General features: G+C 37.4%; 1 protein-coding gene across 1 annotated transcript in view; it reads right to left on the bottom strand.

The window, feature by feature from the left end:
- Positions 1-13,760: 13,760 nt before the first annotated feature.
- The window catches only part of LOC139729605 (phosphatidate cytidylyltransferase 2-like), a 33,007-nt gene continuing 21,879 nt past the window's right edge, over positions 13,761-24,888 (bottom strand). The window contains exons 4-13 of the mRNA XM_071640533.1: positions 24,596-24,775; positions 23,580-23,640; positions 21,525-21,583; positions 20,003-20,141; positions 19,346-19,446; positions 18,719-18,766; positions 17,686-17,790; positions 16,718-16,852; positions 15,583-15,686; positions 13,761-14,444 (exon numbers count right to left, since the gene is read on the bottom strand). Of these exons, the coding sequence (XP_071496634.1) occupies positions 14,327-14,444; positions 15,583-15,686; positions 16,718-16,852; positions 17,686-17,790; positions 18,719-18,766; positions 19,346-19,446; positions 20,003-20,141; positions 21,525-21,583; positions 23,580-23,640; positions 24,596-24,775 (1,050 nt within the window). The 3' untranslated portion in view covers positions 13,761-14,326. The remainder of the gene's footprint in view (positions 14,445-15,582; positions 15,687-16,717; positions 16,853-17,685; positions 17,791-18,718; positions 18,767-19,345; positions 19,447-20,002; positions 20,142-21,524; positions 21,584-23,579; positions 23,641-24,595; positions 24,776-24,888) is intronic.

Genomic DNA, 24,888 nt, shown 5'->3' with positions numbered 1-24,888 from the left:
CGTTTATTTGAAGAAAATTAGTTTTCAAATGGCTGAGATATCAAAAAAAGTGCTAATAATAAAAGGCAACATGCCACAACTTTATTAGGATCTTTTTGTTTCACCTTGTTTTTGGATATCTCAGCCATCTCAATACCGATTTTCATCGAATAAACTTTTGATACCCCTTCTAAGAACTGCATTTCCCCTTACATCTCATAGCGTGGTTTCTGAGTATCTCGCAAAATGTTAATAAAAGCTAAATCTACACCTCGACCAGAACTGTACACACCCTTTAAAAAGTCACCTTTTTCTCAATTGCATAGTAATGCATGCTGCCACTTCTCCATGCTCTTTCTTATCTCTTCAATTCAATTTTCAATTCAATTCAATTCAATTTCTATTTTCCACTCATGGGGTGGAACACCCTCGTCAGCCAAAGGCTGGTTTTCAGCTAGGGATCCACTTTAACTCTAATTACTCAAAAACACTTTATATTTTCTCTCATCTTAATCATCTTGCTTAGTAATGCAACATACCTTTTACTTCTTTGAACTGTGGTCATTAATGAAGGTCTGAAACTAAATTACATATTGCTAGCCTTAATGACTGGACAACAGCCTATAAAACAAAGTGCTATCACCCGGCAATGTAACGGACAAAACACTGAGATGCACATCTCAATCTCTGGTTTCAAGTTTTAAGCACTTCTCTGAAAAGCACATACTAACCAAAACTGTCACCTAACTCCAGTGTGTTCCTCTCAAGAGAATTTGCACACTTAAAGGACAAGTTCACCTTCATAAACATAAGGATTGAGAGAATGCAACAATATTAGTAGAACACATCAGTGAAAGTTTGAGGAAAATTGGACAATCGATGCAAAAGTTATGAATTTTTAAAATTTTTGTGTTGGAACCACTGGATGAGGAGACTACTACAGCTTGTGAGTCATATGCGTACAACAGTATAAAGAAAATGTAAAAGAAAATTCAACATATTTTCACTTTTTTCGCATAATAAAAGAGCTCTTGACTTGCCTCTTTCTAAAGGCAGGGGGAATAATATTACCCATAAAATTTGTCGGTAACGAGTCAGGGTAATGTGTACTTTTTTCAAAAGATGGCATTTTGTGAAATTCTCTTTATATTTTCCTTATATTGTTGTACGCATGTGACATCTAATTTATTCATACACTGGAGTAGTCTTCTCATCCAGCGGTTACTGCACAAAAACTTCAAAAATTTATAACTTTTGAACGGATTGTCTGATTTTCCTCAAACTTTCAATGATGTGTTCTACTAATATTGCTACATTCTCTGAATCCTTATGTTTATGAAGGTGAACTTGTCCTTTAAGACTTGATGCATACAATGATTCATTAATACATCAATAAAAATGATGCAAAACCTGGACTACAATACATTCAACTTCTGGCAACGACAGAAAATGGTGTCATACTAGACGAGGGAAGATTTGTACTAAACTTAATTGTGGTAACCTGAGTATGTCTGTATCATCCCATGTCAATACCAAACAAAAGATGCTCTTTTCTGCTGATAAGACTCATTATTGTAACTGCTTCTTACGTTACATCTGAATACTGGACAGTATGACAGACTGCATGAAGTTACAACTGCGGCATAATGCCCTGCATATTTGAATTTCATCAATAAGTTTGACTATTTACCTGCAGCAATAAAGCAGACTGCCAATGCTGTTTCTATCTCATAACTACTGCAATATGACACAAAGACTGCTGTTGTAGTGATAATGAGCTTGTAAACAGTCGCATGAATTTTCATCACTATTGCAATATTTCTACTCTCTAAATTCCTCAGATTGGAAACCAATCTATGAGATTGGGGTTAGGGACAAATCCAAAATTAGATTTATAAATTAAATTGACTTCTAAATCTATTAATTTCAGATTTTCAATCTTATTTTGGATTTGTCCCTCATCTCAATCTTGGAATTTAGAGAGTAGGCTAGCCATTCCATACATAGAGTATTCCAGTTTAGTTAGATGTAGACTGAATACATTACAGTTTTCATTTCATTTAATGCACCTAATCTTTGCTATCATGAGTTTTTATATTCTACATTCATTTTGTCAGAATTGTGCTGCTGGGTCATACAGGTTGGCATGCAATGAAAACTCTGCCTGTCTGTATGGAAATATTCCTATGCCAGGGGCGACAAATTTCCTTTGCTCCTGCACAGCAGTCTGCACCCCTAAAGAATGTGATCAAATTCCAAGATTTCCAGAGAAATCACAACACCAATTTACCCTACTCTAAACATGTTATTCAACGCCTGTATTGTATTTCACATTAAGTAGCAAACTCCCTTTGCGCCAAATCTGTGACGAAACAATGGATACTGTATCACTCTATCAAAATCCCTGGTGGTAGAGACTGACTGGTTCACTCTCAATTAGATTGGCAATTTACCCTGTAATCCCTTTGGACTCATGAACCATTTTTTCCCCAACAGCTCTTGCAGTTTGTGGGACTGCGTCCTCTTTCATTTCAGGATCCAGTCATGTTAACACTGCTCTACACATCAAGTATATGGCAATTAGCATCATATATCTTACATGAAGATGCAGAAGGCAAAACCGATTTGATTTGATTTGATATGAGATCAAACTTCAATCAATTACTATAGGACGAAGTAAACTCAATGAAAGTGATGGACTGGTCATACTGCTACCAGAACACTATCTACTGAATATTGATATAACAATCATCATCTGCAATCAAAAACTTCAATCCATTAAATCAAAGAAGTACAGCATACCATTCTCCATTATGATTATTTGAAACTGCAATCAATTGACAATTTATGTGGAATATCAGACATGATTACTTAGAATTACAAGATTGCTCATACGATGTAATACAATGGGGGAAAAAACTAATAAAAAATGGATGATTATAAGAATTATCAAATTTTGTAGGGTAAGCAGGGAAGAAAGAAGTTAAAACAAATTCAAACATGTCCATCATAAGAATTTTCTCTCTATTGATAAGTTATTCTATGCATCTGGCTCCAGTCTGTCTAGCAAAGAGTATGAATGAAAAGGGATTGTCACCATTTCATCAGGCATGTATCAGATTGATACAAAATGTCATTCCGGAGTTACATCCTTGGTATGGGTATAGAACTACTGTAAAACAAGAAATTTTTGGGAGCATTCAAACTTTTTCAAATTTCATGAGCATCCAAGATTTGTGAAAGTATAATGCACACAAAAGTATTGTTCTGTACAGTCCACTGAATACCAGCACTTGGCGATTCATAAAAGTTTTATGCCGTGAAAAAGGTTGTCAGCTCCAACTGGCAAAATTTTCATCCTGCTAATGTTTTTGGTTTTACAGCTACAGTACACTGTGTTGTCGCTGCATGGTACACAGGTCTGTTTTTGTGTTTGCATTCATCATCAGCCATCATCAGCGAACACAAACTGACACTGTACAGGTGAGGGCAGTGATGGATAAGCCGTGGCCTGTGGAAGTGACTTAGGTCAGGCAGGGATGAGAGATATGAAAGAGGTGTGGGGAAGATAGCGGTATGCATCTCTCTCGCAACCCCTGCCCCCCCCCCCCCCCCCCAATCAGCTCCCCTCCCCTCCTTCTCTATTGTCTCCTCCTTCTCAGATCTCTCTTGCCTCCTATCTTTCTCCCTTTAATCATTCTACTCTCCCTCTTTCTCTCATTCATTTTTTTTTTCTTGTCTTAAATGCTGCTATTCTCCACCATGATTCTTGCGATCTTTGGATTCATTCACTTGGGTCCATGCTATCACACAAGTCTGTATCTTTTTAAGTAGCAAGAATGCAGTGTTAATTTCTTACTTTGTATGTTGTGTCTTAACCTAGAGCTGTAACTTGGTATCCAATATTGACCTTACTTCTCTTCAAGCACTTTTTTCTTTCATTTTTTTCTCTTTCTCTGTTTTTCCTACTCATATAAACACCATATTTCTCCCATTCCCTGAGTTTTATCTCAAAACTTAAGTGTTCTTTTCATTCTTTATTATCTCATCTCTGTCTCCATAGATCTATTGTAATGTTAACCATCTTTGTCTATTAATTGAGCTAGTCTGGAATTTATTTACTTCTTCTTTTCTGGTTAAATATGTTTCAGCACAACACATATCATAAAAGAAATAGAAATTCCACAGTTCAAAGCACTTTTGGTCTCAGGATAAAATGGCTAAATGTTAAAGATATTCACCACCCCCCCCACCCCCCACCCCCCCCCCCCCCCCCCGAAAAAAAAAGAGTGAATGGGGATTGGCCTATGTGTATCAACAAAGCATTTCTATCCGAGACATTACTGAATGCAATGGCTATTCAGGCATCCTGTTTATTGCCCAGCAGTACCTAGGGTACCAGTACCGGTACACAAAAAGTGAATAGCAACAATGATTTTATTCTCTCAAAGTGAACTCTGATTGAACAATGATGAAGGCTAGCTGGTCTGCTCAACAACTATTTTAGCGGTAAGAACCTTTGAATAGTCTAGAATCGTACAAGTTTAAAAACTTTAAGTTAACCCTCAGATCACGTCGTACATATGTTGTTAGTCCGAGTAACTTAAACAACAAAACTCATCAACTTTCTACAGTTTACATACCTTGTAACATCTGCTCCAGTTTTCGACGATCTACGCGAAAGCGTTCCTCCACGCGATCGGGGTCGCTGGCTGCCGTGTCTTCCGCCTGATCCTCCGGCGCGGTATCTGAGCATGGGCCGTTCTCAGACTCATCCGAGTTCGAGCCGCAGTTGTCCTCCAAGGAAACCGAAGGCGGCGGAGAAGAATTTTCTTCTGCAGAGTCTCTCAAATCGGACACTGCGTCGTCAAAATCAGCCATGACTACACTTAAATTCACATCTACCAACTTACAATGACTGAAAGTTACACATACAATCGAGGCACATACATACACTCAGACATCAATTATTTCTAGCCCAGTGGCCACGCGCTAATGATGCACGAGTTCTCTTTGGGCCGAAGATGAAGGCGTCTTGGAATGGAGCGGTCTAATGGATGGATGTGTCTCCTACGCTACACACAATTCCTCTGCTAGCGCGCCCGTGGGCATGCAGGCTACAGGTAGTTCCCCTCAAGCCTCTCTGGATCGCACCTCCCGCAGCCGATCCAACTATTGTTTTGATGTTTATTTTTGGAAGCTACTGCGTGGAGGATGCGGTGCGGCGATTACAACTGCAGCGGCCACAGTCATTGCACTCAGCTAGCTCATCACACGATGTATCTATAATTATCTTTGCGTTGAAGCTGCGTAGCAGAAGTACCTTTTGATGAGTGAACTAAAGAGGGAGGTATATCGTTTGAGGAGTGACCATATATTTACGTTTTCGACTTTGCACATTTATACAAAATGTACTAGAGTACTAAAGTGTGATGTCATAGGCATTCATCGCCATGGAAACTGGTTCTTAACAACCTCGTCTGACCCAAATATATATACATTGCATCTTTGATCATGCTCGAACAAAAGAATGTGATATCATTACTTCAGTACTCTATACTGTAAGAAGATATAGATAGACAGATAGATGGTTAGCTAGCAAGGTACGTTAGCGAGATGAATGGATGAATGAATGGAAGGATGGATGGATAGATGGATGGATGGATGGACCTTTTTCCTGGATGTAAGTTTTACATAAATATCACTACCATAATTCTCTTCAAAACTTTTCGGAGCTCTCTTCAGTTTTTCGTTATGGTGAGAATTTGATTCTCACATCGCAATGTTGACCACCAACATAACTCTAATTACCATAAGCTGTCTTTTCCAAAATTTACACCAGCGGTACTCGAGAAACCAGCTCAAAATCATTATAAAAAAAAAAACACAGAAAAAAAAACTATCATCATCTTGACTGCAAACAAACTATGATCATCACCACAGATAACCTGCCACATAAACGTCTCGCTCTATCAACATCCTTTCATTTTTTTTTTTCTTCTTCTTTTGGTTTTCTTTCTCCCCCCCCCCCCCTCTCTCTCTCTTCTCTTAACATAATATAGTCTCATCTCTCCTCAACTTACCTTTCTTTCGTATCATTCATCCTTTCTCCGTTTGATTCCGCGTTCCATAGTCCACATTGTTCGCCGACTTCGCTCTTCTCTTTGCTTTCATGAATTCTTACTTTTCTCTCCTATCTCCGTGATTTTCCAACTTTCGACTCCTCCTTCTTCCCCTTCCCTTCCATTTCATCTTTCTCCTCCCAACGACGTCCAAACATCTTACTTGATTCTCACTCTATTCTTCCTTACCACTCTCTGTTCCTTTTCTACCGTCTGGTCTCCAGTAGTGCAACTTCAATTTCCAGCCCATAACTGTCCCCCACTCTTCACTTTTTGCTCTCCTTGCAACCCCATATGTCGCTTCCCTCTTCAATTCTCCTCTTTCTAGGCTCTTCTTATGCCAGACAACGATCCGGATAAGGACTACATACACAATAACGGTGTTACTGCAAACCTTTCTCTCTCTTCCTTTCAATTCTCCCTCGGTAATTTCAAGCTGAAAACATCATCATGTTTCTCTTTCTTTTTTTTCTTTTTCACATCACCATCTCCACAACCCCATAATGTGGGAATCCAGTGAAAAATTAGTAAGTATTTGAAGAGTTTGTTCGCAAAAACCGATAAGTCTATATTTGCCAAATGGAGATATTTGCGATTAAAGGTCAAGAAAAATAAAGAGAATAATAAGAGAATTTGTGCTTCTTTTGACCATAACTTTAAAAATGTACCTTTATATGTAGTGACCAATATATCATTTAAAAGGTATTATTTTGTACTTTATGACATAGACCGTACTTCAAAATCTTTAAAAAATGGACTTATCGGTTTTTGCGAACAAACTCTTCATTTCTTGATAAAATTACCAAATGAAAGAGGTATTGTCTGCAATGCATCCTGATTATTTGTGTTGTGAGTCTTTTCTCATATGTGTGTCAGTTTAAAATGTAGGCCCTATTTTACTTTGTATATCATTATGTTAATGGACCCAAATCATAAGCTGTAGCTTCTCAGGGTCCATGACAATCATTCACTTGTCATGTAAACATGCATATAGTGCAATTTAATCATCACATCAAATATTGTTATTCAAAACTGTTTGTAGCATGTACTGTTACTTGTATTAATCTTTTGTAGTATGTACAGTTACTTGTATTAATCACTGAATGATTGTTTCAAATTGAGTGAATCTACTGTATCATCATTCCTATCTAGTGAGCAGCAACACCAGACATATAAACAAGGCACTCACACCAAATAATTACCATACAAACAAATAAAGACCAGACTTGTATCAATCTCCTTTTCTACACATATATATTTTTGTCTGCATTATCTGACACTTTGTACACAGTAAATCTCAAATGCTGTTTCATTGCACAGAACACCAAATGCAATTTTAACATCATAAACATAATTACGTAACACAATCCACATCAACTTTGCATTAAGAGATAATAAATCAATTATTAATGATGACAGACTATTGCTACATGGTTTTCTTTATCATATCACACTAACTATAAAAATACTTCTCAAGATAAGATATTAGACTCTAGCATGGGGTGACAAGGTGCATGGTGCAGTGCAGACATTATTCTGCAGTATTTGACTGCTGTAGCAATTACTGCAATGAACAGAACCTGCATTTAAAAAATAATAAAAAAGACAAAAAGAAAAGAAAGGTTGTCAAGCCAAAGTAGCTGTTTCTAGAGACACTGTACTGAATTGGTTTGATTCCAAGAAATTCAATAAACTGGGAAACATTATATCAACATATCTCTTTGCTTTGAATTACTTTCTCCTTTTTGTCAACTGTTGAGGACCTTTTAAGTTCCAGAGTTATTTGAGTAACAAACAATTTGCTTTGTTTGTTTGTTTGTTTTGTTAGGAAACTAGAACTTTGTATTGAAAATTTTACACAAACCTCATAGACAATGATTCAGTGAAAAAAGCAAAATCACTTAAAATGGTTAACATAAATGCGGCGCACATACAGATGAAACTAAATTATCAACATCTTTAATATTACATTTAGAAATATACAGCTGTACTTTTATATTTCTTATACAAATAAACATGAATGAACACAAAAATAAAAACATGTGGCCTCTCTGAAATACGAGTCCCATTTGGTGTAAAATAAATGTATAAATAATCTGCATTTGGGGAGATCAAATGATACAAAATGGACCAGGATAGTACAAAAGTATGCACATCATACAATATGGGAACCAACCAAAAAAAAATTGCTGAAATGAGGGTTATTACACATTTGTTTCCGAGATGCGTCACAAGAGCAAACGGACAAAGATAACTAAAAGAGATCACCAAAAATTCATCCAATATCCAACTCTCCAGCTAACATATTTTCGTGTAAACCACAGCCATATACTGACAACATATGTTAGCCGTTTGATGTTATTTCTCACAGGAATTAGAACTGAGGAATACTGTAAAACGACACGGAGGAATATTTGCGTGCATTTAAATTTCGCGAATTTCGCGAGAGCCGAGTTTTGCAAAATTAAAATACACGCTAAAGATCTTGTGTACACTTTATGCATTGAATGTTAGAGGCAACTCGCAAAAATTTCATGCTGCGAATAAGGCTGCAAACTCCCATTTGCAAAAATTTCATGCCACGAAAATATGTTTCACAGTAAATATACAAATGATGCACAGGATAGAGTGTGTTAGTGAAGTGCGCCTCGTGCATGTCGCACCATTGTCAATACTCTCGAGCGCGCCGCACCTTCACTAACGCCACGAAATAATCCTGTGCATCATTTGTTTTATAAAATGGGTCGAAAACTAACAGCATTATTCACGTACCTTTGTGGGTCAATACCAGTCAGCTACATGTAGCACTCGCTCAAAAGTCAAGATGTCCGAAGATGTTCGTCCCAAACATTTACACACGTTGCACTCGGAAATCCCGCACATAAGTACTGTACGTACGTATAAGAGTATACGTACGCCACGTGTTATGCACAAGAAAGGCCGCCGGCTGTTGTGGCAGCCGGAACTAGAAGTTGTTTACAGGATTGACAGCGCGTATAGTAGCGCGTGACGCACTTGTAACAACTGATTGAGTGCGCACTGCTAGTGTAAACATTGTGACGTACGTCAGGCCCGGGCCGTGCATTTACTAAGAAATTAATGCACGCACACGTGACTCATTTCAGCGCTTCCAATTGGCTACATTCTTGAACCCATTTTATAACAGATGCTATCACATATCAGCCTGCTACCACATACACAGTAGGCTCAACACACAGAAAAGCAATTGATGATTGTTTAATGCAAATTCTCTACAATCTCAAGGATTAACTTGATCATAGTCTTGACTTGACATATGAATATTCCTCTTTTTTGTTTTGTTTTTGGCAATTACTGATCATTTGGTCACGGCAATTTATAAAATATAATTCTGTAGAGTATTTGACTTGCAAATCGCATGGTATCAAGCATACTTAGGACATCAATACCTATATCACATCTAGTTCTGAAATATAACAACTTGCTTGGTGCCATACCAGTGAAACAAAACCTACAAATTTAAACAGCCTCCACAGATTTACTTGTGTCAAGAGATTCACAATCACTTCTAGATTTCCTGTTCAGATATTGCTTGTAATTCTAATAGGGTACAAAATGTTCAGAAATCTCTTGTCCCCAGCTGCCATCAGAACAAATTATGAATTATTTTCTCACGGTACAGTCAGCAAACGATGAAACACGATGAGAATGAATGTACATGAAATGACAGAAATATCTTTGTGGCCATGTGACTTCAGCCATCTAAAGCAATTTAAGAACATACTTTACCCCATACTTTGTGTCCTACTTCTACACTCACACCCAAGCATTAACACAGCCACAGAAACATACACCCACATATAGCAAAATATAATCGGTATGCAGTAAAAGTGTTAGTAGCACTGTTTGAGCTGGCATTAAGTTTCCTTGCTGCACCTCCCTCTCCTGCACATCAAATTACATATAATGGATAGCTTTGAATTATTTTCAGCTAAATTGTGAAACTCACACACAGAGATCTTAATATAATGGATACAAGCCAATTGCATGATAAAAGGTCATTCGATAAAAAAAAAAAAAAAAATTGATGACACACAGACAAAACACATCATTACTTTGACTTCTTAAAATCTTTCAGATTTCAAAGATAGTTTCCTGAAGACTTACTACATTTTTAGGATGGATAATACTCAGGCATTATGACTAAGCCTGCCACAGTCTAAAGCAAAGCTTGCAACACCCAGTTAGCAATGAAATTTTGAGATAGTGCTCTTAGAGGGATGATCAAAAGGAGAGATGTGGTAACATTAGCAGACCGAGAGATGATATCAGCTAAATGAGTCTCCACGGAAACAGTGATCCATTGATTTCATGAAATGAAAGTGCAATGGTCTTTTTCTTGATATGTGTCTTGTAAATCTCACGGCTGGTCAATGCATTCAAAGCGCTAACTGCACAAATTATAATGAAAAAAAACTGTCAATCGCTTTATCATTTGAGATGGGAAACTTGACACCATGATAATGCACTCAAACCATCATTTCTATCATTTGAGACGGGATGACACCATGATAACTCACTCATACCATCATCCTGGGAATGACAAACCACGTTACATAAACACATTTTTCGTCCCAACTATCTCTGTCATCAATAAATATGCAGCATACAGCTTACTCAAGGAAACTTATCATATGAATCACTAATAAACAGCATACACACATATTGATTTTAAACAATGGCAACTCACTAAATCATAGGATTTGACAAGTTCCTTCTTGTTTCTTTTCTTTTGTCAAAAAGAGAGACAACATCCACCATCAACACTATGTTAAACTCTGGATTGTAATACTGTTGTCTTTTTTATATTTCTATATATTTATTCCTATAAAGTTATTGACGAAAGACAGACACTTCTATACAAGAATGACATAAATGTAGAACAACACAAACATTTCTACAAACTTCAAACAACAATCACAAATATAGCTCACTCTTGAAGTCTTGCAAGATGTAACAAAAGAAATCATATCAATTTGTTGTTTGTTTGTTTTTTTCTGTACAATGCAGACACTCGACTGACTTGTAAAAATGCTTGAGAGAAAACACAAACAAACAAGTGTTCATACGTGATCCACACTCCAGTGGCATATTGATTACGCCTGATGGAAGTAGCACATTGTCAAGTTTTGACACTTAGGAAAGTCCATGACATATCTTCCAATAAGGACCAGGCAGATTCATGCTCAATTTATCATCATTATTATTGTTGTTGTTATTATTATTATCATTATCATTATCATAATTATTATCAATATCATTATCATTATTATCATTATCATTATTATTATTATTATTATTATCATTCTGAGACACCTACAGGAAATCATGAACTTGTTTTTGCTCTTCTGTTCTTACAAACTAATGGATGAATGTAATGATTTGTATCACTTCAGAATACTGCTCTCAGCTTTATTTGAATTGAGACACTCGCCAAACAACATACTTCCAAGCAGCCATGCGCAGTCACATACAAGTACATTGTTTTCAGTACATGTGAATCACTATTTTGATATACCAGTATATCACAATTTATCATAATTTTTTGCGAGTTTTGTGACACTACCTACTGGAATCTAAGCCTGCAGTGAGTTCAGATTATATCCACATAAAATGATTACCTTTCTTCTCATACACACTTCTGTTCAGATTGACAATTTTTCCATGTATCTAAAATTCAAATCCAAGGAGAATTCAAATCTCTTGTTTTTAAGACACGCTCTTTGACATTGTATTCTTTCATGTCTGTGAGTCAACAAGTTGTGTTTTATGTGCAGGATATTTGTGCCAAAAGACATAAATTCTTTACAAATTCAGAGCTAGAACTCACCTATTGAAGACAGCTAAAACAATGATTCAACATACATCAACATATTGTACTATTTAATTTACAGCGTGCATACTTATCAGAATTCCAGAATAAATCTCTAATTGAGCATATGGTTTACCCACTGAAGACAGCTTGGTTTGCTACATCATACATTTTCCACACAGCCTCCCACACGCGTACCGATAGTCGGGATTTTGCTGAACCACAGGCTAGCAGATTATATTAACAGAAACATATAAAGCAATCCCGGTCAAGTCCATATCATCATCTTTAATCTAAAAAGGAATTATTCAGCATCTTCCCAAGTGTAAGTGCCTATCTACATGCTGAGCAAAATTCAGAACAATTCTTTCACTGTCAGTAAAAGCCACAAATCTCTTTACAATGATGCCAGCATCAAATAGACATAATGAGTTTGGGCCATAAATACACTTTTTTTTAAAATTCTTCATAATTACTCCTTTGCATTGTAGGCATAATTTTTTCCCCACCCTGATACTCAAACCACTAAAATATGAAATGAAAGTTACATGAAAGGAGTGGAAAACGTCCCTTCAACATTTACCGTTACCATGATATCTGCATTTTGTACAAAGGATCAAATCAAACAAAAGGGACTAAATCTTTGGAAAAAATTTCAAACCATCACACACAGGTGCATTAAAAAAAGGTAGAATTAGCCAGATACCATGGTAAACAACACTCTTCTTGAGTATGACTATCACAAATAGCCGCAGAAAAAAGAAAATTCACCAGAATTTGCCAATCAGGAGCATTTTGTAAGGATATTCTCCTTATAGAATGTTCGCAATCTCTTTGTGATACCTGCCTACGCAATCTGTCATGAAGGAATTAAAATCAGAATAATGATATGCACATTTGTAATACAACATGCCAATGAATAAGCATCCGTTGCATTTCACAGTATATGTTATATATGTTGTAACAAAATGATAAACTCCACACCTATCTTTGCAGGATAAATAACCCAGAAGTATCTTTCCACACAAACTTTGCAAATATGGACATTTTATTACCCTTTGCGAGTTTCTTCTTCTTACCGATGAGTGACCAAAATCAAGTAGCTGATTATTAAGTCACTTTAAAAGCAGGTCAGCGTTGTACAATGCAGTAACTTGTCTTCTAGATAACTTACATCCTTGTTGATGATAAATAAATAAATCTGCTTTGAGTGCTGATTGGCACAGTAAACCCCATAGCATCGTACACACTGTGCAAAGTTGTTGGCACAGAAAGGGTTAATAGAAATAAACAAACAGACCTGTGAATGAATAAGAAACCAATACATATATTATGGCAGTACACTGTACATACTGTGAAAATCGTGAATAACAGCCTGTAAAGTAAATTAAACCCTGAGTGGTGACAAAGAAATCCTGAAAATTAAATTAAAATAATTACCATAACTTCAGAAACTCAAACTTTCCTAATCATAATTCCACAAGCATGACTAGAATGAAAGATAACTGAAGTGGGAAATTGGTCTGTTCTTTTGAGATGGCCTTTTTATTTATTTATCTATTTTTATTTTTTTTAATGGGAGACCCTAAATAAGTGCTTTAAGGAATGACAGGTGCATTGATGGGTAACAACACATTGCTACATCACTATTTCACTCACTTATTGCTTTCTGCAATACCAAGTAGTTATTAGGGCTACATAGCAAGTGTAAACACAAAATCCAAGTGGATTTCTGAGCAAGTGACATCAAACAACATTTTTAGCTGATTAAAAAATAGAAAGAAAAAGAAAAAAAGAAAAGATCCATAATGAGTTTATTGACTCGCTGTTCAAAGAGGCCATTCTCACACAATTCAACACCCATATTGCACCAAGAGACATGTTGCTGTTTGATGTCCCTAATGTTGTTTGGACGATAGTTCGTTGCGGCTGGGGCACCACAACGTTTTCCACCTGGCACGGTTAATACTGAGTAGCTTCAACAACTACGTCACGTTTTCCACCAAACACACTTGACCATCCTGTCGTGAAGGCTTGCGTAATATAGCTTTGCAAAAACATGTACATGGCTTCAAGTACACATTGATACATCTGTAATATAACTCTGGCAGAACCTCTACTTCTACAGCACAGGCTCTGGCATGCACAGTACTTTTATCTTAGTGGCATCAGACATATTATATTTACACATTCCCACATCCGTTGACAGTCATCTTTTGCTCTTGGACAACACACATAGATCTAGACTAGTCTACTTGTGGAGTACCCACTGACACAGCTTGTGCACCTTTGACCCGTCACCTTTGACCTTTTCACAGACTTTGCTGCTCCTCCCGTGGTTGCTGCCTTACAGCTAGCAGGACAGCCCTGCCTTTCAGCCCTGCAGGAGACCTCTCTTCTGTAACTGTTCTTGCAGCTGGTTGAAGATGTTGAGCTGCTCATCTGGGGAGAGCTGCAGAATCTGTTGGGTGAGTTTCTGCGGGTTGGCAGTTCTGAAAACGAAGACAACATGAGTAACAATACCGATAATAACAAGAGCCATGATGATAGAATGCATAACATTATTAAATAACTATTTTATCCCAAAACACTCTTTAATGATAAGCTGTCATGAGTAACAAAACATGGGTGTATGTAAGGCTCAACATTAGCAGTGGCCTGGTGGCCCCGGGCCACTAGAAATAGATGTCAGGCCACCATTATCTAAGAATTGATAAATTTTGGTGGCGTCAAATGTCACTTGTTGGGCCACCAAACAAATGAAATTTTATGATTTGGTTGCTAAAATGGGCCACTCCCAAGAAACTTGTGTGGAGCCTTGTTATGTGATGTATCAAAGATAATTCCCATACCCCCTAGAATAAAAACAAATATATATTTCTTCTTTTTTGTTGTTAAATAAAAGAAATAGATGAAATGATGGGGCCATGATAGCTCATAACTATATGTCTAAAAAGAATATCAGTGATCTATAAATCTCTATCTGCAAAAACTTTAGTTTAAATTTTGTAACAGACTTTTTGACAGCAAAGACCCTGTCTGGATTCTGTGTCATATCTGTGTTATCTTAGAAATGGCTGAATTATCTACAGGTCTGCAGCATTGTATGGGGTCGGTCACCAATCTCTCCATATATTAGGAGAGTGTCTTCTGATAGCAGGACAGAACCACTCATTAGCCACAATCACACTGGCAAAACAGAAGTCGTTGCGAAGTTTGCTCATCCATTCACAAGCGCAGCCAAACTTCTCAAATTTTCCGTTCTTAAAGTCAGGGTCACTGGTGCGCATGTGCAACAAAGAAGAAAGCGTGCCCTGTCTTTACAGCTTGTGATTGTTCGACAATGCACACATTAACATCCAAATGAGTGCTTCAGAAGCATCACAAACAGGCTGGTCATATGACAAACTGCACGAAGTTTCAGCTGCAAGCGTTCAGACTTCACAAACTTTGAGAAGATTTCTGGGAGTTCGGGAAATTTCCCTACATTGAGTGGACATTTTTGTGAGAAGTTCTGCAAGAAGTTTTTGGGAAGTTTGCAATCACACTGGCAAAACTTTGGGAACTTCACAAAATTTTTGCAAGTGTGACTGCGGCTAGTGTGTGGTCACGCCCACTTTGTCTACTCACTTGAGGAACGTCTGGATGTAAACGTAGAGGAATGATGCCATGAGGAACTGACAGTCAAATCTGTCCATGATACCACCATGCCCTGGAAACACATCTCCAAAGTCCTGAGCAAAATGAAAAGAAAATTACAACTGATTGACAAATTGCCCTTTGTCAACTAAAAAAGGCACTGATTATTCAGTGTTTCAGTAGTAGCCATGATAAAAATCTTGCACATAATACTCAACTTGGACTCAAACCTCGACCTCCTAGTAGCTAAATAGCAATCAGTCATGGGTTGTAAACCTACCTGACAGATCTGTGTTTGAAAGAATTGATGAAAGATAAAGGTTGAGGCTGCACGAAACACTGAATCTATCACACTGCTATGGTCCAAACTTGAACATACATAGAACCATTCCTAGTTAAAGTTGAGTGTACAGCATGTTTCATGTGCATTGACATATGATTTTTAATCGGTACAAATGAAAAGGTTTAGTGTGAAAAATGTCAAGATAACATTTCATAGTATAGGATCATAACTCTCCTTTCTTTACTCTTCACTTGTACAGAGATTTCAACTACATGCATATGAACATGCATGGAGAGGAGTAAATATGTAAGTAAATGCAGAGAAAATGTCATACCTCTGTCTGAAGCTGTTTTGAGGACTTGATCATGCCATGTGCATTTATACCACAGCTTAAAATGACATCAAAATGTCACACTAATTTGACCTGACATCCATTGATACATTTATTGATCATACTATTCAGCTATACATCCAGTCAGATCTGTATTAATTACAATATCCAACTTCTCATCATTAGAAAAGGTATTTGAGCATGTCATGCAAAGTTTCATACAGAGTCATAGATTTCTCTATACAATGCTCTCCCGGTATAACAAACATGGTTATAACGAAATTCCCGATACAACGAAATAAAATTCAGGTCGCAAAATTATCCACTCTTTGTTTTCTATTGTTTACTTGTTCTGTTACAATGAAATTTCGTTAAACAAAAGAAAACTGCCCATCCCGAGGACTTTGTTATAACAGGAGTCCACTGTATTCATAATAAATTTGTGTTCATGTATGAAGTGATTGTGTCAGCATCACCAAACCATGATTCCTCATGCTCATAGACCTTCTTACCTTGATTTTGAAAGCTCTCTTGAAGCCACTGGCAAAGAATCCTCCAAAGGGACTGACTAGGGAGGCAAAGAGGGCTATGATGAGGGCATGGAGCTGGCACGGCATCAGGTTGACTGTCTCCCAGTGCAGACCAATCTAGGGGGGAACAGTCCATGGGGGTAAAGCAGAGATTAGAGGGGGGTGTGATCTTATGGTTTGCAGTCTTCACTGGCAATGCCTCTTCATTAATAGAGCCCAACTTATGATTTACATGTGAATCTCTTGTGTATTACATTAGCACTAAGGATGTTTCCTCAGGCTTTCAAACACAGCACCTATGACAACTGAGAGAAACCTAATTTTTGGCTACTTGCAAGAGACTTGATCATATATGATATGACACAATGAAGCTTATACATACATTGTAATTACGAAGATGAAGCAGTACTTTCAACAACAACAACAAAGTTTGCCCAGCTCATGTGGGGAATGTTTGACTGCTGTTTCCGAGATATACTTGATAATGCAGCTAGAAGCATAATTTTGATCAAGTTACATGACCATGCTGAAAACCATGGTACAAAAATTCACATTCCTCTGTGACTGTACTGCACTTGTCATGTGAGTTGTTTGCTGGACATTTCTTCCTTTGACAAACACATGTGCATAATATGTTATTGAGTATCTTCTTTCATGCATCTGTGAAATATAAATAAACTGTAAATTTTTTTCTCATTGGATTCCAGAGATCATGCCTGGATGATGTAACCTCATCTATATACACAAACAACATCATAATGATTCACAAAGACTCGCTGTACATACATTTCCGCTCTTACTATTAAGATATACAGTGTACACATAAAATCAACAAATTGATTGCTTGCAGCTTTCATGAAATGTGTATATATTACACTAGAAGAGAAATGAATAGTTGCTATGGCGATTATCAAATCTACGACATCAAGTGGCTGACCAATGAAACTCACCAGACTCAAACCATTCTGCATGAAGCCAGGTAGAGTGTACTCCCTCACTTGGAATGTGGAGCTGGGCTCACAGCTCATTACAAACACCATGTTCTCTTGGTCATACTGGAAGGTCAAAGGTTAAAAGGTCAGCAAATATCAAGTGATTAGACTCAAAGGACTGATCTATATCATTACAGTCATTTGATATGCTTCCACATGCAAACATGTGTGTATTTAGGGATGTGATTTTAAGAACCAAAAACAGAAAATATTACAAGTTAACTACCCTAAAATATCACAACAAGGTATAATTCACTATAAATCAAGTCTGACAGCTTAAGTTTTCAATTTGGAACTAACCTCTCAACAAAGCTCAATACCAAGATTTCGCCCTGAATTTATGTCTTTAAGGTATAAATCAAAGAATATATGATATATTACTTTGGACACATTCACTTCATTACCACCGTAGGGACATAAAGGTAGGTGCTTGCTTTGATTTGACAATAAAATACTGCAGCACAAATAGTACAAGAAGTCGAAAAGAACCTATGACTTCCCTTTCTATTCTTTCAAAAATGTAGCAAATACTTGGTGTACACTGCAAACAATATGAAACCTTACAAACAGTCACAAATGAGATGCGCATTAAGCAGTTTCAAGGACTAGAGCGTCTGCGTCATATCATATCGTCGCTGGGGTGATAAGACCTTGTATCTGCAATTTTGGTGAAAATGAGTTTTTTTGATTAATGGTCAAATAATGGGTTAAGTGATGTCCTGTCCAAATCCCAACTGTCTTACTCCAAAAATGAAGCCACCACGGCATGTCAAAGGAAAGGCTATCCCATTCGCCACAGTGCTTTGGCCGCCATGTTTTTTGGCTCTCCTGAACATTTGACATTTTGTAGATACGAGGTATTATCGCCCCAGCGACGAATACTCTTTCCTCAGAACATACATAGTTTTTGTATACCATAATTGCCCAACAGCTCAAATCATTTTATTCATTTTTTTTTAAAACAGAAAAATCAGATCACTACAGTACTTACTTCAGCTGGACAAACAAAGAACTCAAACTGAGCCAGAAAGCGAGCCAGCTGGATGGAGAGGAGGAAAGATCAAACAGATTGGGTTACATTTACCACTACTCTATCTACATCCACTTGGCAAACAGGGTGAGCTAAGACCCAGATTTAAACAAAATAAAATACTCTGAGTCAACAGCGGCAGTTCTTCACTGTAATGAATGGTGCAGACAGTGATTATTACAAATACATAGCTTGAGTTGACAAATCAAACTTTACACTAATGTCATTTCTCACTGCCAAATAGGTAGAGCAGGCTGATTTAATTTGTCACGTAACTCTACGAGCAATTACAATCTCGCGTTGAAAATTCGGAAAATGGAAGGAAATCAGCACACAGCCATTATTTTTCATGGCCCTATCAAAACTTGGGAAACATGATATTGAAGTAAGTTCTGCAAACTAATTTGCAGCTTAATATGTTATGCAATTGTTAAATAAATCAAACTGGCAAGGAACATTCTTAGTAGACAGCACACATCATGACATTGTTTTTATACAGAGATTTCTCTGTCTTCATATCCAAGAGAGTTAGCTCTGAAGTATTATCTCAAAACTTAAAAGTATTAAAGGAATCAGAAAACAACTCACAAAGAAGCCATAGATGACAGTTGAAAACAGAGCACCAATAAAACCCTCCCACGTCTTCTTGGGTGAGAGCTTGATCAGTGATGTTCTGCCAAAGAAGAAACCTGCAAACACAGAACACATGAACAAAATGTCAAAAAAAAGGACAAATGGACACCAAGATATCTGCATATATAGGCATTCTAGCTGAGTTCTCCATTATCAAACAGCAATGTACAGCCAAACCTGCCTTAGCAGCCACCTGCCTAGAGCGGCCACTTGCCATATACAGTCCCTAATATATTTCCTGTGAATTAACTTGTTTGTTTTTATCAAAACACTGCCATGCATAATGGAGCTGTTAATCTTATTCGCTCAGTTGAACTCAGTACTGGGCACAACACAGCAAAGAAACTATCTATATCCAAAAATGCATTCAAGAATCACAAATACTGACTCCACTTTTTATCAGATTACCAGAGGTCGAACAATGTCTGACACAATTAACATGGTAAAGCTGATAAGCTCTACTACTGAATTCTTTGGAACAATAGTTGAACATGTTGGAAGGAATATGAGGGTTATATACAATGTCAGGATTTAGGATTATCAAATGATTTTTTTTTTTTTTTTTTTGAGGGCCTATTTTATCCAGTGAAAATCAGGTGGGGTGGTGCTTACCAAACATGTACGCCATGATGTCATTACAGATGACGCAGGTAGTGGACACAAGGAACCAGATCATCCCTTCAAACAGAGTCTGGACAATGAGGTTGGACTGAGTGACTACTATCAGCAGAGCTATGTGGGTCCAGCCAAACTGGGAGGGGAAAAAACACAGAGTTTGGACAATGAGGTTTGACTGATTGACCATCAGCAGAGCTATGTGGGTCAAGCCAAACTGGGAGGGGAAAAAACACAGAGTTTGGACAATGAGGTTTGACTGATTGACCATCAGCAGAGCTATGTGGGTCCAGCCAAACTGGGAGGGGAAAAAACACAATGGTCATCAGGTCATAATATTTACTTGAGATTCAAGACTCACTCCTAACATATGAAGTGGGAGACCAATTGCAACTTTGATTTCATTCATCTATGTCTTCTTTGCACTCACATGACTACCACTGATTCACATCAGAGGTAAAGTGACATCTGAACTAGAAGAATTCAGCCATCATATCTTGTTGTCTCTTTTTACTTCAGTTTGGCTTGGCTTTAAACAAAGTTTAAAGACTTAGTAATGGAGTGGGAAGGCAGACCTGGCTCGGATACAATCAAGAATCCCTGTAAAGATTGTGAACAGCCTTATCACCGATCTCTATGCAAGTAAACACAGACGAAGGAGCTCGACTGGAGTCGACAACTACCAATGAGCGTATGCTTCAATGCACAATTTGCTGAAGGAACTATTTGTGGTTTTCGAATGTACCCCGATGGGCAACACATGAAGATCAATTCAATTGGACCACCAATGTTTTTCCAGGCTACTGGGTCTTTAATGCAACAGTAATCTGGTGATTAACTCGTTGAGAATGAGTCCTGAGTATTCTCAGGCAGGTGTCTATGGAAAATGCATGTTGTAGCAAAATGAAACCGTCCTCGACGGATTAACGGTTGGGAGATCAATGATCATTTGACATGAGTAGTTTGACCTACATCCACCTTTCTCCTGAAATAGCTGAACGGATTTAGAAAAAAAAAAAAGAATTCCCTTATTCTCGAGACAGAAGGAGTAAATGATTTTATCTTAAGACATCAGTGAACAACATTTACAGTCTTACAGTCAACCTTGCTTAAGTTGACCTCGCATAAGTTGAATTATTGCCTACGTCGAAGGTCTTTCGAAGTCCTCTTCTCTTTATATTCTATTGATTTTAATCCCTCATAGTCATAAGTCAAATTTTCTCGAAGTCGAAGCTATTTCTTCAGTCCAAATAGATTCGACTTAGGCGAGGTTGACTGTAGTTGCACATCTCTCTGCATGGAGCACTGACAACAAACAAACACGTGAGAATACATTTTAATCCATACAAATGACAAAATCAGAGCATACGATTTACACTGGAAGTTGACAGGTCTGCAGTTACACTACAGCAAGGGGAAATACATACACGCACAGGAAAACAACCTCATTTCCAATGTTAGGAAACACGGACCACACTCTCAATAACCCGTTTTAACTGAGAAGCTTAACTTGACTTACCAAGGTGAATTGCACAAGGTACTGCTTCTTCTGAAGAGACAGGACAAACATGATGAATCCTAGAATGGAAAAAAGGTAAACAATGCTGAGAAATAAAGTGCAAATTCTCAGAGAATTTTAAAGATCCTGTTTACCTTTGGGAGCAGTGATTTAAAGAATGTTCAAGATATCACATTTGATGCATTATGTGTAGGTCAGTTGTATCACAAAACATCCTACCATATAAAATTTTTGCAATAAAGCCTAAAATAAAAGGTGATATCACTATTTTTCTCAATAAACCATAACTGTATATGGTTTAGTCTGGAAACATTTTTCATTATAACTATTTTTCACATTTTGTACATTTAACAATGCTTATCATCAACTGTACTAATTCAAATTTTTACACTGGTTGATTCTACCCCTAATTCATATTACAGAACTATTTTGAAGCACTAATACTGGGTTTTTGTTACATCTGCAAAAGGTAAATCATGCATTTTAATATCTAATGCTTCCCCACTCTTTTGTCCATCTGTTTGTAAAGAAAAAGAGCTGACAGGAATAGATTGGAGATCACAGCTAATTTAATCCACTGACTGAGGAACCTGAGAGGTCTGTACAAAGCCTATGAGAATTTAAAAGTCCGGTAGGGAAGTGGTTAATTCTTTTCATTTACTACTTTAAAGGAATGGTATAGTATTGGTGGGGATGAGGAAGTTTATTAGATGAAAATCGGTTTTGGAATGGCTGAGACATCCAAAAAGAAAGTGAAACAAAGTGATCCTAATAAAAGTGGGCCACTTTTTATGACGATTGCTCTACTTTGGATGTCTCAGCCATTTCAAAACCAGTTTTCATCAAATAAACGTTGAATCCCTCTCGGAATTACGAGCTCTTTCATATTTCATAAGAGGTTTCTCATTATCTCACCAAAAAAAAAAAATGTCAGCAACCTGAAGTTAGTTCTCAACCAAACCTATACGATCCCTTCAATAACTTTGTGCACGGTGTTTGTGTGAAAGTGGTCATGCGCTTATGTGTGCCTTTGTATTTTTGCTTTCCTTAGGGATCATGTTATGAAATTCAATCACGCAATGTGCATAATTATCCCATCATTTGTTTGTGTACCTCTCCAATGTGTGTTGGGTACACTTGGTGTAAAATACTTCACTTCCTTGAACTGCACTGAGATTTACCAATAACCATCATTATTCTCACACATCTATTTAAAAAAAGGGGCACGGGATGAGAAAGAGGATGATCGAATGAGAACCACTATGATAACTTTGACTATCTTAACCTGTTCCCCCCGCAATCCTCCGAGAGCCTAAATTGCCCCTAAAATGAGATTCTTTTTGCAAGTCAGCAGACACAACAAGTAATCTGACTGTGCGAAAGCAGTCAAGTGGTACTTGTATCCCCTCTCCAAGGTCAACTACATGTGCCTTCAAACAAAGGAAAACATCGATTGGGTGCGAGGTATGAACAGACTGTGCGCAGATGGGCTCACAAGCTCCTTTGCTCTACACAGAAGAGGCATCTGACTGGGGGTCAGCGAAAGCACATTTCTACTGATCTCAGCCTAGATCACTATGTACATTTTCATACAAGTTTTATGGCAAAAGAACAGCACACTACATTGGGAAAAAGGCAAATAGTACCGCAAAACACACCGTTTTCATACAGAAAGAAAACTGATATTGACAGAACAAACTTTAATCTTCCTATCAAAGCCACTTTTCTGGGCAGCATAACACAAATAAACATGAATTTAGGCCACAAATGCAGGCACTCTTGTCTAGATTTTGGGAACCTGGTATCCAGGTTCTCGTAAGGAACAGGAAAGCTAAAATAATGGCAGAAATGCCAGTGAAATCAAACCCTGATCATATCTCATTTAAAGTAAGTCACTTTGAAAGGGTCTCAATTGTTTGAAATGGGTGAGTACAGTACTGGTTACAGATGGCATCAACATGCATGCATGTACAGTTCCTGTGTTTTATGGATCAAATATCAAAAACACAAGAGGTGATTTTTCTCTGCATTTCATATCTATAATCCACTACTTACCCAAGACATAGAGGCAAAATGAGATGAATCTGTAATAGTCAATAAAGGGTTGCAGGGCCACCTGTACAGAGAAGAAACATTACATGAATGGCAAGAAAACAAATTAAAACACTTCATTAAGCAGTTCTTATAAATACAATTTCAGACTCTTTGGCCCGAATTTACAAAGGTGGTACAATTTTTGTCCATGGTTTAAACCATGGACAAAGACTGTAGCAGTATGGGGCGCTTAAAGTGTTGCATGGCCTATTTCGTTACAAAATGATCATTTCGTTAACGACATGGTCATTTTGTTAACGACATGGTCATTTCGTTGACGAAATGACTGATTTTGTAATGAAATAGGCCATGAGACACTCGGTGCCCCATACTACTCTGGTCTTTGTCCATGGTTTAAACCTTGGACAAAGATTGTACTACCTTCGTGAATTCGGGCCTTTCAGTCTTCAACATCTACAATCATGTATTACAGATTTGTCTCTACTGCCTGTCATATTGTGACAGAAATACCTTGAGAACAAGGGAATTCATTCTAGAACAGGCATCTTGCATGCTTCCATGTCTGTTTCATGATTCATCAATTGATTAATGACCTTGTCCTGACACAGGCATTACATGAAGTCTGAACAAAAAGACTTCACCCTATGCCATTTCAATATACTGGATTTCATTCAACATGAATGTAAGATAAAACCATCATGTCAATGTTTCCATTTATTTTGATCAAATTTGATTTCATTTCTGTGAGCAGTATGTGAGGACAGAGACACTATCATTTCAGAATAATATATGAGCAAAATATTTCTAAAACACTGCAAAAATACAACTCCAGATTCCATATTGAGAAGTGAGTTGAGATTTGAAATTAGCAATCTCTGAAGTAGAGAAAGACAGTGAGTGCATCTAATTATGAATACTAATGTTGTATAGATCTGTGTACATTGGAACAGGGAGGTGAGACAAAAACCAAACTGAAATCTTTGCTACTAAACAAGGAACCCTTAAATCAGCCTTACCAGCTCTCTTCTGAGGACGATACCAAAGTAATCCTTGACGCTCTGCCCGTAGACAAAGTAGTTGGCACAGAGGAGGAAATACCAGCTGAGGGTGCGGAACCAGGGGAGGTTCTGGGTGCGGTAGACGGCATAGCCGATGCTGATGATTTCTTTGAAGCACATCACCTCAATCAACAGGATCTGGGGAATTCAAACAAATTCAACATTTAGAAAATGAACTTGCCAACAGTACATCTGTCATAATGTGACTTTTAAGTCAATGACAAATTTCACAGGATACAATTGCATATTTT

Source organism: Diadema antillarum, unplaced genomic scaffold, assembly GCF_040938485.1.
Source record: "Diadema antillarum isolate AM-2024a unplaced genomic scaffold, OU_Dant_1.0 seq00000248_RagTag, whole genome shotgun sequence".
NCBI lineage: Eukaryota > Metazoa > Echinodermata > Echinoidea > Diadematoida > Diadematidae > Diadema > Diadema antillarum.
This window is presented reverse-complemented; position numbering and strand designations above follow the sequence as displayed.